The sequence below is a fragment of the Lactuca virosa genome, chromosome 5, assembly GCF_052849685.1.
Source record: "Lactuca virosa cultivar CGN04683 chromosome 5, Lactuca_virosa_CGN04683_v6, whole genome shotgun sequence".
In the NCBI taxonomy this organism is placed as follows: Eukaryota; Viridiplantae; Streptophyta; class Magnoliopsida; order Asterales; family Asteraceae; genus Lactuca; species Lactuca virosa.
Genome location: NC_136430.1, coordinates 196,545,001 through 196,558,603, shown reverse-complemented (window position 1 = coordinate 196,558,603; position 13,603 = coordinate 196,545,001). Strand labels below are relative to the sequence as shown.

The 13,603-nt window shown below is 36.9% G+C and overlaps 1 protein-coding gene across 1 annotated transcript; it reads right to left on the bottom strand.

Moving 5' to 3' along the window:
• Nucleotides 1–9,874: 9,874 nt before the first annotated feature.
• Nucleotides 9,875–11,618, bottom strand: LOC145115626 (phytochrome-interacting ankyrin-repeat protein 1-like). The gene is made up of 3 exons (XM_079051965.1): nt 10,878–11,618; nt 10,412–10,583; nt 9,875–10,312 (listed from the first exon to the last, which is right to left on the bottom strand). The coding sequence occupies exons 1-3, from the start codon at nt 11,010–11,012 to the stop codon at nt 10,083–10,085; spliced, it is 537 nt and encodes a 178-aa protein (XP_078908091.1). The 5' UTR covers nt 11,013–11,618; the 3' UTR covers nt 9,875–10,082.
• Between the last annotated feature and the right edge of the window lie 1,985 nt (nt 11,619–13,603).

The window sequence follows — 13,603 nt, the reverse complement described above, 5'->3', positions numbered from 1 at the left end:
AATGGCTTTTTGAAGAACTTTTTCACACGATTGTTTAAATAGAAAGCAATCGCCTCATCATCTGAATTCATGATGAACCCTTCGTCTTCATCTGAAACATCTTTCTCAGCTTCCCTTTCAGAGATCTTCGAAACCAAAGCTAGTGGACCTCCTAAACTTGCCTTCGATTCTTCAGCAATTTCGTTCACTTTGCTTTCATGAGACTTCAGCTGATTGTACAAGTCATTCAAAGTTGACGTATCAAAGCTCTGTTGATTCTTAACCATCATGCTCACACTACGTCACTCCTTACGAAGACCCATAACAAAAATTAAATTGAACTCCATGGCTGATCTGGTGATACCATATCGATTGCATCGATAGATTAATTCATTAAGACGATCATAGTAAACTTCAATCGTTTCACCATCTTTCTGTCTGAAGTCCTTCAGTTCCACTAAGCATTGCTTCACAGAGTTAACTTTTGTCTTCTCACTCCCCTGAAATTTCTCCTTGAGAATGTTCCAGATCTCCTTTGCAGTTGTACAACTCCTCACATAGTTGTAAACAACTGGAGGCAAAGCACCTCTTAGCTCTCTCACGCATCTCTTCTCTAGCTTTTTCAGACGATCAGACTGATTCTCAACTTTGGAACTTCCAGAAGATGATCCAATTGGTTGAACATTCGTTGGTGGATTGAGATTGCCAGAAATGCAATTCCACAGTTCTTCATCCAATCCGTTGAGATAATCCTGCATACGATCAGCCCATTGATCGTAATACTCAGGGATTAGCATAGGAATTTTGGTGGATGATCCTAGAAGATGAGAAAATGAAGTCATGGAATTAAGATTGAAAGACGCCATTGATGTACGGAATAAATCCTTGAGAATTTTTTAAGAAACTTTGAGAATTTGACAACAAACTATATGATTCAAATCAGAATCACTAGTAGAACACTCGATTCAATGATTCAAGTGCAGAATCGAATCACAGACTTAGATCCAGTGAATTTTTCACTTTCAAAAAGTGCGGAATTTCTTAAACCAAAAAGTTGATTTAAAATCTTTTGAAAAGATGAAAATCAGATCAGAGATGTGATTCCTGCTCTGATACCAATTGATGAAACAATGAATCGAGTATGAAATGAATCAGATTTTAATGATCAAAGTAAGATTGTGAGATTTGAACACAGATGTAAATATGATCTTGTTTCAGCTCTATTACGCTCTCAAGTTTTACAGAGTACAAATGACAATTCTGTAAAGACTCGTATCTATGACTCTAGTAAACACTCCTATTTATAGGAGAGGAAAGCGTACAAAAAATATACTAAGGACTATGCGTTAAGCTTTGAATACAATCCCTAGTAAAATAGATTACATAAGATACGAAGACTCAGTACATTCGAAGACATGAAACCCTTCGACTGATTACAACTCTATTTAACCTTACAAAGATGTATGCATGACTTTTGCATATGTTAGGTGATGTTATGCTTACCGGGCAAGGCCTAATGCCAGGCGGGGCCTGATGAGTATATTGTATGCTAGTTATCAGTATGTATATTTATGCTTACCAGGAAAGGCCCGATGTCGGGCGGGGATTGATGACAGTATGGTATGCTATTGTCTTTGTGAGTATCGCATGTGTTAGTATGATTATATGTGATATATGATTATATGTGTATCGGGCAGGGCCCGATGTCAGTTGGGGCCTGGTGATTGACAGATTTGTAAACCGAGCGGGGCTCGATGTCGGGCGGGGCCCGAGGCCTGGTGGGACTCGATGTCGGGCGGGGGCCCAGTATGTGATTTATTATTTTTGGTATGTGGTATCTTGTGGAACTCACTAAGCTGTGTGCTTACGGTTTATAATTTATGTTTCAGGTACTTCGATTTTCATATGGAAGAGTTTGGGACGATTGCAGAGCACACACCACCTCATTTCGCATTTTCTTGACTTACTCTGATGTGAAATGATGATTGATACATTTGTTTTATTTAGATTTATATGATGATGTTTTGGGAATATTGGTTTTTCAATTTAAAAATGAAAATTTTGGGTCTTATTATTGGGTCGTTACAAGTTGGTATCAGAGCCTTGATTTGAGGGATTTGGACATACTCTTGGGTGTGTATGAAATCAAACTGAGGATTTGGTAAAGTTTTTCCAAAAAAAATGTATTTTTTTAAGAAAAGAGTTTTATAAAGAAAGGTGTGGTGCATGAAATCAGCCGAGCTCAAGTAAGTTTTTCCCAAAATACCCATACATGTTATCTGATATGATTGAGTTATGAATCTATGAATTGCATGCTAGTTAGGGCTAAGGATCTGCTTAGTTCTTGCATGGTAGAATGCTAGGAGAGATGCCTTTGTATGCTGTTGTTTGAGCTTATAGACTTGCATGCTAGTTCTGATCATTCAGTGGTAGATTGGCCTGATAGGTAATGCCTTGTAGCCTAGGAAGCATGGGATGCTAGATTGGGTATAATTTGTACGCGTAAGGCAATCGGTAGCGGGAGTGGGTGCTCCTAGTATGAGTTGTAGTATGTGGGATTGGATGCTCGTGGTTATTCTATGGATTGGAATGTTACTGCATGAATGTTGCTTGGTTTATGCTTTGCGGAACTCATAAGTAATGTGAGTTAGCTATTAAGTGAATATGTCAACTCACATGTGGCAAAGGTTGGATAATCTCAGAGTGACAGATTTGAACCTATTGCACAGCTCTCGTCTGCTTCTAATCGTTGTAGGGATGAGTTTGTTACTTGAAGGATTATATAAGCTTTGTTGCATGTGATTGAATTTATGAGGTAGCTAACTGAAATTATGGGGAGTTCTTCAGCAGCTGATGGCAAGGTGAGGTCGGGAACCTAGGAAAGCCTAGGGATTGCTTCAATGGGTTTTGTTGCATTGGTTAGCAAGTGTTTGGTGTATGGATTTGGGAATGTAACTTAGAGGATTTGGGAGGATTCTTGAGGAAAGTATGGATAGGTGCGAAAGGTAGTATTGGGCCCGTACTACTGAAAGCATAGGATTCATACTCGAATCGGGGAGAGACTTGGAGAATCTAGGAAGCTTGTGGGATGAGGATTCTTAGGTATGTTCTGATCTTTTGCTGGTTGTTTTTCAGTATGGTGTTGAGCGCTTAGGAATGGGGTTCAGGTTCTGGTTCCGGATCAGGTGCAGGTACTGAGTCGATTTATGAGCGCGTGCGGAAGTTCATCACATCGGAGATTACCTGCGGTATTTTGGAATGGACTCTTGTGATCTTTGGTTCAGTCAAGGAAAGGATTTTGGATCTATTGGATGTTCGTCTCGGGGCCTTTCGAGCCGAGATCGTAGTGGGACAGTTGGGGGCTCATCTGGAGCCCAAAGCTTGTGGGTCCCTAGGATCCTTCAAGAAGGAGGATCCTATTGATAGCTCTTGTCATTTGGGATCGGAGGTGGGTTATGCGCCATGTCTTTAGGAGAGTCGACCACATCATTGGATTGTCGCGGAGGTTTCACGAGCCCTACACGAGGAGTTACCCGGCATCATTGGGTGTGTCATTGATAGATTGGTAGCCAGGTTCGAGGATTGGACCTCGGCTGTTCAAGGAACGGTGTTTTGGCTAACTTTATTCCACTATTTACTACTTACTAATAAAATTAGAAAAGGTTTTGTTTTCCTAGTTTTGCAAAACTAGATACTTAAATTACCAACTAACTAATTATCAATTAATTAAGCTAGAACTAAACTAAGGCAAGAGAACAACGATGAATTAACCAATGTGAGTAAGATACTTTCGTTTAGCTTCGGATTTACTTGTTATTATGGTGAATTTATGGAAGTGCAATGGATTTTAGTTTCTTCAGTTACCGATTCCTAAGATGACCAAATTAGTATTCACTAAATTAATCCTTTAGCAAACTACCTTATTTATCCGGTGATCAAGCGGACAAACTTACGAGTTTACTAGTGTTCGGTTCGAGTTAATTAGACTTATAAAAGATTAATCAATTTAGTTCATTGATTCAATTCAATATATGATTTGTCGTCATATATTAGCTCATACACTCTTTTACCCACTTTTCTACTTAACCCTAGGTTTTGTTCAAAACTCTAGTCCTTCAATTTTGCAATTCACAAGATCATAAGATTCAAATTCAACTAAGGAATATAGTCATATTAACTTAATCAAATTCAGCAATAAGCAGAGAAAATAGTTATCAAAAGTATGTGAGGTTCTTTAATAAGCTAAATCAACAAATAACCAAATAACTAAATTCAACCATAATTAAACAATCAATCCTAGGCTAAACGAAAGTCATGACTATTTAGCTCATGATTTCAGCAAACAAAGACACAAAATCGAAATTCAAAAGGTTTGACATGGTAGAAACTAATGAAAAATCAAAGTGTAGAGATTGGTTGCCTTAATTCTCCTACTCCCAATGGTACGATCGAATTCCTTGCTTCCAAGCCTTAGAACAGGTGCTTTTCCTTCAAAAGTGATGATTACTTCCAGAGCCAAGAGTTCCAATTTGGAGGAGAATGAGGTCTATTTATAGTTTTCCCAAACTCAGATCACCACGACATGGTAAGGCCACCACGTCGTGGTATTCGTGTTTATCCCGTGGTTTACAAGTCTTCGAAGCAAATCAGGATTCTTCAAGTCACCACGTCGTGGGACATCCACCACGACGTGTTGGGTATGATTTTCATCATTTTAAAGCTTTAATTCATACTTCCAACTCCCAGGTCCAGCTTCCAGCTTCCTGCTTCCTTTTTGCTCCAAGCATGTCTTTTATCCCTACAACATAATTCATAACAAATTAAGTATCTTTTGTTCTAATAAGGGCATAAAAGTAATTAAAATATTAAGTTATGATGTATAATTATGTGTATAAATATGCACATATCAGGCGGTTGTGGGATGGTCGGGGTAACCCTAGAGCAAGAGATTGGTTCAGATAGGCAGCTGGGAAAGAGGAAGCGGACTCATGGTCTGGCTCGACGATCTGAGCAGTTGGACGCTACCTTATCTAGTGTTAGAGACCCGAGGGGCCGTGGTGGTTGCACAAAGTATGAAGGGGCACATGTGGATGCGCGCAGTAAGTCTAAGTGCGGCAGGTGCGAATGGAAGAGCCACCTCCTCCAATAATGCACATTGGAGGTAGAATTGTGCCATCGTTGTCATCAACCTAGTCATATCAAGGAAAATTGCCCCCGCTTAGTGGTTGGGCCAGCTTAGGTTCCATCGCAGGTACTTCGGTAGGAACAGAGGGTCAGGGTTTCTTCAGACGATATTGCAGGTACGTTATCTTTTGCTTTCTTCTTGGTTATTATCAGAATTTATATTTCTATGGAATTTTGGTTTGGTTTGGGTAAATATTATCTCTGGTTTGGTTCTCTGCTATTGTCTGGGTTATTTTATCAAGGGTTGTTATATCCCATTCTGCATGTCATGAATCAATAGTGGTTCATATCTTGCTGTTAGGGTTTCAACGTGTTCGGTTACTGTTCCGAGTCTTTACCGGGATCAATTCAGGGGTATTTATTGAAGGGTCTATGATCGGATTACCTGGTTAGTTCCCCAATGAAGTCAGAGTTCAGTCGTGTTAGCGTTTGTTCTAGAATGATCAGCAGTTATCCATGGGGAAACCTTGGGGGTCAATCACTAATGTTTCTAGGGAAGAAGCGGTAGCAAGAAGATGGTGATGTCAGTTGCATGAGTTGTTTGGTCATTGGAGGTATCAGGGAAATTTTATATTTGCAGGGGTTGTAGATGGTTAGAATTTAGTGATTCTTTGAGGATGGATGTTGGGATGAAGATTCGCCAGTTCAAAGAAAGGGTTATGGTTTTTTTAGCCTCCAACATAAGGACTTAAGGATTTGGTGTGGTATCATGGTAATCATTTGGGGTTATCGGGATGTTGGGATCTCTGGGAGTATCTATCTGAATTTCAGGAGTTGGGCGATCATTGAATTTGGCTAGTAATGGGACGCTAGTATTGGTACGCTCATATCAAAGTCGGTTCATTGTACGAAGATAAGATGGGTTGGGAATCCATCAAGTTTCATGGGACAGGAGAACTTCGACGAGTCCAAGTGGGGGAGAATCAATCAGAATTTCCGGGAGTTAGATCGGGTGTGAAGCTAGGGTAAGTTTCGCATCTCAGTCAGGAGGAGAGACGACCCAAGTGGCCGTCTGGATTGAAGTTGTGTAAGTTGGGAATTCAGGAAACTTCCAACAGCTGGTCGGCGTCTTTTTGTTATGCATGGTAGGCTTGTGGATGGATCCAGGTCGATGGTTGTGTTATAGTCTTGCTGCCTTTCCTTATATGATGAAGGCTTTGGGGTTCGAATCATGACCCGAACACTTGATTGGAATTTGGTCGGTTGCGGGTTCGACTCAGTATAATTGGGGTTGAGATGATTCAAATGTGGTAAGGTCATAGGTGGTAGCCATGGTTGGTTAGAAGTGTCGTAAGACTGCGATGGGAATCGTGGGTGTTTATGTGCAAGGTCTTCTTTTCAGTAGGATATGAAATAGGGTATCTGCATGTCGAGGGCATTGGTTGAAGGGTTCAGGGAAAAAGAATGGAGTCAGTTTTGATGGTAGATCAGGCCCTTGTGAATGTGTTTTGGATTGGTTCTATCTGTGAGGGGCATCAAGATAAGTCAAGGCGGTATTAGTGATTTGGAACTTATGTGTGGAGTCGCTTGTTATTTGGAGAATATGCTAAGTCACTTGCAGCTTGGATTAAATAATCTCAGAGTAAATGATTTGACCCTGTTACACAGCTCTCGTCTGAGTCTAACCGTTGCAGGGATGAGTCTTCTACTCGAAGAATTATCTGAGCCTTCTGTCAAGTATAAGTGTTTTGCATCAATAAATGGTCAGTGATTTTGTTCCCAATAAAAGTATCAAGTCAATCAAGGGTTGGAAGCGTTTTGTTTAAGTCTGGACTTCAATGAGGATTTGACCTGGTACTGGTTCTGTATGGGCGGTCTGTCGGGGAGTCAGACCAACTCGAGACTTCAGATTTCAGGTTGAGTAGATGTGGCTATTCTGCATGGGATTGTTCTAGGCTGGGAAAGAATTCGTTTATTTTGGGGTTTGGAGCCCTGCTAGGGTTGGGCTCGGTCGCGGGGGGTACATTGGTGTACGCTAAGCGTACCTAGAGGGAATGATCGGGAAGCCTCGGCCTCGTACGCTGGGCATACAAGGAGTACGTTGGGCGTACGAGGAGTTTAAGAAACCCTAATTTTGGGGGTTTTACCCCTATATAAGCAACATTATATCCTTCCTCTGGAAATTTTAGGTCAACCTCCATCCCCTTTAGCCTATATTGAAACCCTAAAGTGCCTTGAGTGAGTTTTGGAGCTTGGAAGAGTGTTTGTGGTGGTTTGTGTAAAAGAAGAAGAAGCTTGAAGACTCATTCTTTGGAGTAGGGCTTTAAGATCCAACTTTATCATCTTCTTTTGGTGGCTTGTGAGGTATATAGTTCAAACCTTGCTATTTCATTTCATGGATCTACTTCTTGGCATATTTTTAGTCATTTTGGTCCTTTTTGGTTGGTGGTTGGGAGTTAAGGCCGTTTTTGGAGCTTAGCCTTATAGATCTGGACATATTAAGGGTTCCTTAGGCATAAAGGTGCAAACTTTATGGTGGTTTTAGTCTCATGCATGTATTAAGTCGTTTATTAAGCTCTTTTGAGCTCTAGAGCCCCATTTAGCCATGCATGCACATAAATTTGGCAACTTTATGTGTTTAACCACCTTGAGGAAGTCAAGTCTGAGTTTGGATCGAAGTCTTAATGGGTTAAGAGCTGAAATGGAATAGTTGGCCAAGTTGGTGAGTACGTTGGGCTTACAAGTTTGTACATTGCGCGTACAAGTCGTTTATGCTGTACGCTGGGCGTACAGGCTGAGTATGCCCCTTGTACTCAGCAGACTTGGGTTTCATTTTTTTGGGCTTCGGCTTTGGGTTAGGATGGGCTTGGTTTTCTTGGGCCATGTTAAGTCATCAAAATTTTATGGTTGGACTATTGAAATTATATTGGACTTTCTTGGGTGAATGCTCATGAAAGGGATTGGGCCCAATTTGGAAAATTGGGCCATATTTGGGCCTTAGGTGCTTATTTCAAATTTTGGGCCTTTGGATTGTTGGTTTGGGCCTTGGTTTGGGTCATGTTTAATAAAGGGTAAAAAGGTCTTTTACCCTAGTTTGGGCACTTAGCGTGGACCAGATCCGATTACTAATTAGATGTTATTTGATATTGATAGCTCGGGGATTTGTCGGACCAATAGCCATGGATTTATCAGTGTGATTCAGCAGTGCGAGGTGAGTCTCCTCACGGAGTTTAGCGGGTCGAAGGCACCAATGTTGGCCCATGGTTTATATGTTAGGGTGTTAGATGTTTGCGTGACTCTTGCATGTGTTAGGTGATGGTATGCTTATCGAGCAAGGCCCGATGTCAGGTGGGGCCTGATGAGTATATTGTATGCTAGTTATCAGTATGTGTTTTTATGCTTACCAGGAAAAGCCTGATGTCGGGCGGGGATTGATGACTATATGGTATGCTATTGTCTTTGTGATTATCGTATGTGCGAGTATGATTATATGTGATATATGATTATATGTGTATCGGGCGAGGCCTGGTGATTGACAGATCTGTAAACCGAGCGGTGCTCGATGGCGGGTGGGGCCCGAGGCCGGGTGGGACTCGATGCCGGGCGGGGCCCGATGGAGGGTGGGCCCAGTATGTGATTTATTATGTTTGGTATGTTGTATCTTGGAGAACTCACTAAGCATTGTGTTTACGGTTTTCAGTTTATGTTTCAGGTACTTCGATTTTCAAATGGAAGAGCTTGGAATGATTGCATAGCACACACCACCTCGCTCCTCATTTTCTTGACTTTCTCTAATGTGAGATGATGGTTGATACATTTGTTTTATTTAGATTTATATGATGATGTTTTTGGAATACTGGTTTTATCAATTTAAAAATGAAATTTTTGGGTTTTATTATTGGAACGTTACAGTTCGGTACGAGTTTTTAGTTTTTAATAATAAAGAAAAACAACTTGAATCAACAAAAAAAACTTTGTTCATGAGTACCGGCATAAAGCTTTTTATTTTTTACAAAAAACTTATAATCCAAAAGTTACTTAGTTTCTTTTAAGAGCTTTTAGATTTTATGAGCTTTTAGCTTTTAAGGGCTTTTAATTTTTAGTTTTTATGTAATTTTAAATATTTAAATATTCCTATACAAATAAAAATTACAACTTCTAGTTTTAGATATAGGCTATAACCCTCATTTTCTCTAATTAAAAAAAATAAAATAAAAAAATCATATAGGCCCCGAAAATAAACTCGCCAAACCGCGTAGACAAAAGCTCCACAAGTCCCCACATTTAATAGTTCATTCTTGTCACATTATGTCTATATTTTGTCCCTTCCACCGCGAAAAACAAGCGAAGATCACCTATTTTTTTTATGCATGTGGATCAATGGATATTGGATAGTAAGCAAGTACAGTTTAGCCTTCTAAGCTATTCCGTCTGCTCATTGTAGTTTTATAAGGCATATAATACAGTATTATTTTCAATTGAAATTGAAGCAGTGTTAAAAGAACACTCCAACATTTTTCAAGGCTCTTTATAGTTTCAAAAATATAACCTTCAAGTACGGTTTAGTCGTTCCAAGTCCCTCTAAAACCCTCCCTCTCTGTGGGTCTTCTTCATCGCCTTTCATAGCCTCAATCAGACATTTCGCAATGACTGAAGTTTGTATCAACAAAACTTGCAAATCGTTTCAAAAATATAATATTAAGACCCTAAAAATAATCATTTTAGTAAATAACTCTATAACAGATCATAAATAGATAGTACTAGATTTCCCTTTTAACATTCAAATAAACCCAATTCTATCATTTATTAAGACCAATTCTATCGACAATCAAATCCATGGATCTCAAGATTCTCAACAAGACAAACCAACTTCAATCATACTCTTCACATAGTCAACACACACAAACACCCAAACCAAGCAACAGAAATATTTATATAGTTTGTGGTCAACAATACATGTTTACTTGAAAGTCAAACACTTAGCTTTCAGAGCTGTATGAGCCCTCTCCTTCTCCAGATGATGAGCCTGAGCCACTTTCTTGTTGAACACGTTTCATCTCATCATAAGCCCATTCCAGACCATGGCAGTAGTGGACTGGTGGATTAAACCTGGTATCCTCCATGTTATCAGGCAAGAATGCACCATTTTCAATCAGAAATGTTATCGCCTTTCTGTTTTTCTCTTTTGCAGCAGTGTGTAGTGGAGTCCCTGTCATTTAAGACAACACAAGTTGACTCAATAATCAATGCATTATATTATGGATGTGTTTTTAATTTTTTTTGACATGAAGAGATGTAATGGACTTACAGCCACAAGCGCCCTTGGTTCTTGCATCAATATTAGCACCACGTTCAAGGAGCTCATCCATAACCTTTACATGACCACCTTTTGCAGCAAGATGAAGAGGGGTTACCCCATGCGATTTAGGGCCTAATGCTGCAACATTTGCATCCATTCCTTCATCAAGAAGCCTTTTAACCTACCATTAACAAAAACCCATATCAGTTAAAACATTATAATAGAAAAGAGTTCAAACTTGGTGCTTAACATGTTTTGCACATATTCTTGTTTTCTATATCAAACTGTTTCTTTATGATACCTTATTTTGATTCGTTCTCCATAACTATAACCTTCATCGACAATTTAAACAAGAATTTGTTTTCCTCTTAGAAATGAAGATTAGATAATTACTTAATAGAAATGAGCTACGCATATGATTTGCTAATTTAACTAAAGTAATAAATTCATTGAAAATAATGTATGTTCATTTCACCTCTTTAAGATCCCCTTTCCGAGCACCAACATGAAGCATAGTCCAGCCTCTGTCGTCCCTATCGTTCCCACAACTGATGGAGCGTCTGATGCGCCTCCGATGGCCATTTGGAACCAAGAAATAATCTTGGGTCATTCTTCAATCGTTTGCGTAATATGCCCAAATTAAACAGAACAGAGCAGATGTATGTGTAGAAATTAACTAAAAACGTTTGCTTCTTAAAAACAATAGAACCCTAACTTGTGAACTAGAAAAACAACTCGAATCGAAGATCTGACGACTTCTTTTACATGATTTTGAGAAAAGAACTAAGCGAAAACGAAAAAACTTAGCGGCAGAAATGATTACCCATGTTGTAGGGAGCGAAAGGATTCAATCCAGGACCAAGCACACGGAGATTTTGAAGCTTAATCACGAATAAAGAAAGCGATGATGATGGCAGGCAAGAAATGTCAAACATATTAACAAATCCCAAGAAAAAGCTTAATTGATGATTTTAAATCGAATACAAACGCTAGATATAGAAGTTCAGAGAAATCCCACTACGATTTGTGATGAGTTTGGCGGTTTCATGTGGGAAATTTAAATAATTTGGGAAAGATGAGATCGAATTTAAGACGCAACACAAACCCTAGATTTTGCAGACTTCTTAGCAATGGAGATAGAATACATGTGTCGGATTTTGGATATTTGTGTCTCGATTTATTGGCTCCCAGCCTCCCACTACAAACTTTGCACTTCATCCCCTTGACTACTCAACCTAATCTTTACGCAACCCTCCATAATATTGTAATCAAAATTATGTATTTTTCGCCTTAACATCTTGTCACATCAGCTTTTTAAGTGCGCGGCTTCCTTAAGCATCTAAACTTAACATTTTTTAGGAACTGGGAACACTCCTAACATTCCATTTTTTTTATTTTCCTTTTACTAATTTAATTTAATTACTATATTTTAATAAACAAATCTTTTTTATTTAATGTTATATAAAATATATTTTTTGTATTTTCTTTTTGTAATATAATTTAATTACTTTATTTTAATAAAAAAACATTTTTTATTTAATATTAAATTTTAAATATATATATATATATATATATATATATATATATATATATATATATATATATAATAATACACAAACATTTGTGATCTCTATATATTTTTTTATGCATTTTTATGATTTTTAGAGTTTTTTTTGTTTTCCATATAACTCTTATATATATATATATATATATATATATATATATATATATATATATATATATATATATATATATATATATATATATATTAACGTTTTGAAGAAAAATAAATTTATTGAAATTGGTTAGAATACATAGTAATACTAAAAAATACAGAGCCTTAATGTTTTAATTGATATTATTTTTAAAAATATTTATAAGACTAATCGTATAGTTTTTTATGATCTATATATATTTTTAAGAAAATAAACCAATACTAGCCTACATAATAATAAAATTAAACATTGCAAACCGTATAATTATTAAGATTATTAACATACAATTTCATCTATATATTTGAAATAGATAAGGAAATTATTGGAGGGTGTGTTTTGTAATTTGTATCTAAGTGAAAGAGAGTAATTAGAAAAGATATATAAAAACAATTGAAATCTGTGAAGTAAATGATGAGATTGTTTATGTAGTAATCCAATCAATATTCTAACCCAATTAAACCCTTCACTTCTTTCTCTTTCTTCACGCTATGAGGATGACGACTATGCTTTGGCGAGCCCCCTAGCGAGAGCTAGGGGTGGTCTTCTACATCAATGGCGAGCTAAAGCGAGTGGCTTTGGCGAGTGCCACTTCGCTTAGCCAAGGCTAAGGGGCGTAGTAACACTCTTAGCACCTTGTCACATCAGCTTTTTAAGTGTCACTTCATTTTTCTTCCTTAAGCATCTAAACTTAACATTTTGTAGGGAGTGGTAACACTCCTAGCACTCCATTTTTTTATTTTCCTTTTACTAATTTAATTTAATTACTATATTTTAATAAACAAATATTTTTTATGTAATGTTATATAAAATATATTTTTTGTATTTTCTTTTTGTAATTTAATTTAATTACTTTATTTTAATAAAAAAAACATTTTTTATTTAATATTAAATTATATTTATATATATATATATATATATATTAATACACAAACATTTATGATTATTTTTTTATGCATTTTTATGATTTTTAGAGTTTTTTTGTTTTCCATATAACCCTTTTATATATATATTAACGTTTTGATGAAGAATAAATTTATTGAAATTGGTTATAATACATAGTAATACAGAGCCTTAATGTTTTAATTGATAATATTTTTAAAATATTTATAAAACTAATCGTATAGTTTTTTATGATCTATATATATATATATATATATATATATATATATATATATATATATATATATATAAAGAAAATAAACCAATACTAGCCTACATAATAATAAAAGTAAACATTGCAAACCGTATAATTATTAAGATTATTAACATACAATTTCATCTATATATATTTGAAATAGATAAGGAAATTATTGGAGGGTGTGTTTTGTAATTTGTATCTAAGTGAAAGGGAGTAAATTAGAAAAGATATATAAAAACAATTGAAATCTATGAAGTAAATGATGAAATTGTTTACATAGTAATCCAATCAATATTCTAACTCAATCAAACCCTTCACTCTTTTCTCTTTCTTCACGCTATAAGGATG

Excerpts from the sequence above, each read along its gene's own strand:
- LOC145115626 (XM_079051965.1), bottom strand. The coding sequence starts at position 11,012 with ATGACCCAAGATTATTTCTTGGTTCCAAATGGCCATCGGAGGCGCATC. Across the intron at positions 10,584-10,877 it reads GGAAAGGGGATCTTAAAGAG|GTTAAAAGGCTTCTTGATGA; the intron begins GTGAAATGAACA and ends TGTTAATGGTAG. Across the intron at positions 10,313-10,411 it reads AACCAAGGGCGCTTGTGGCT|GGACTCCACTACACACTGCT; the intron begins GTAAGTCCATTA and ends CTTAAATGACAG.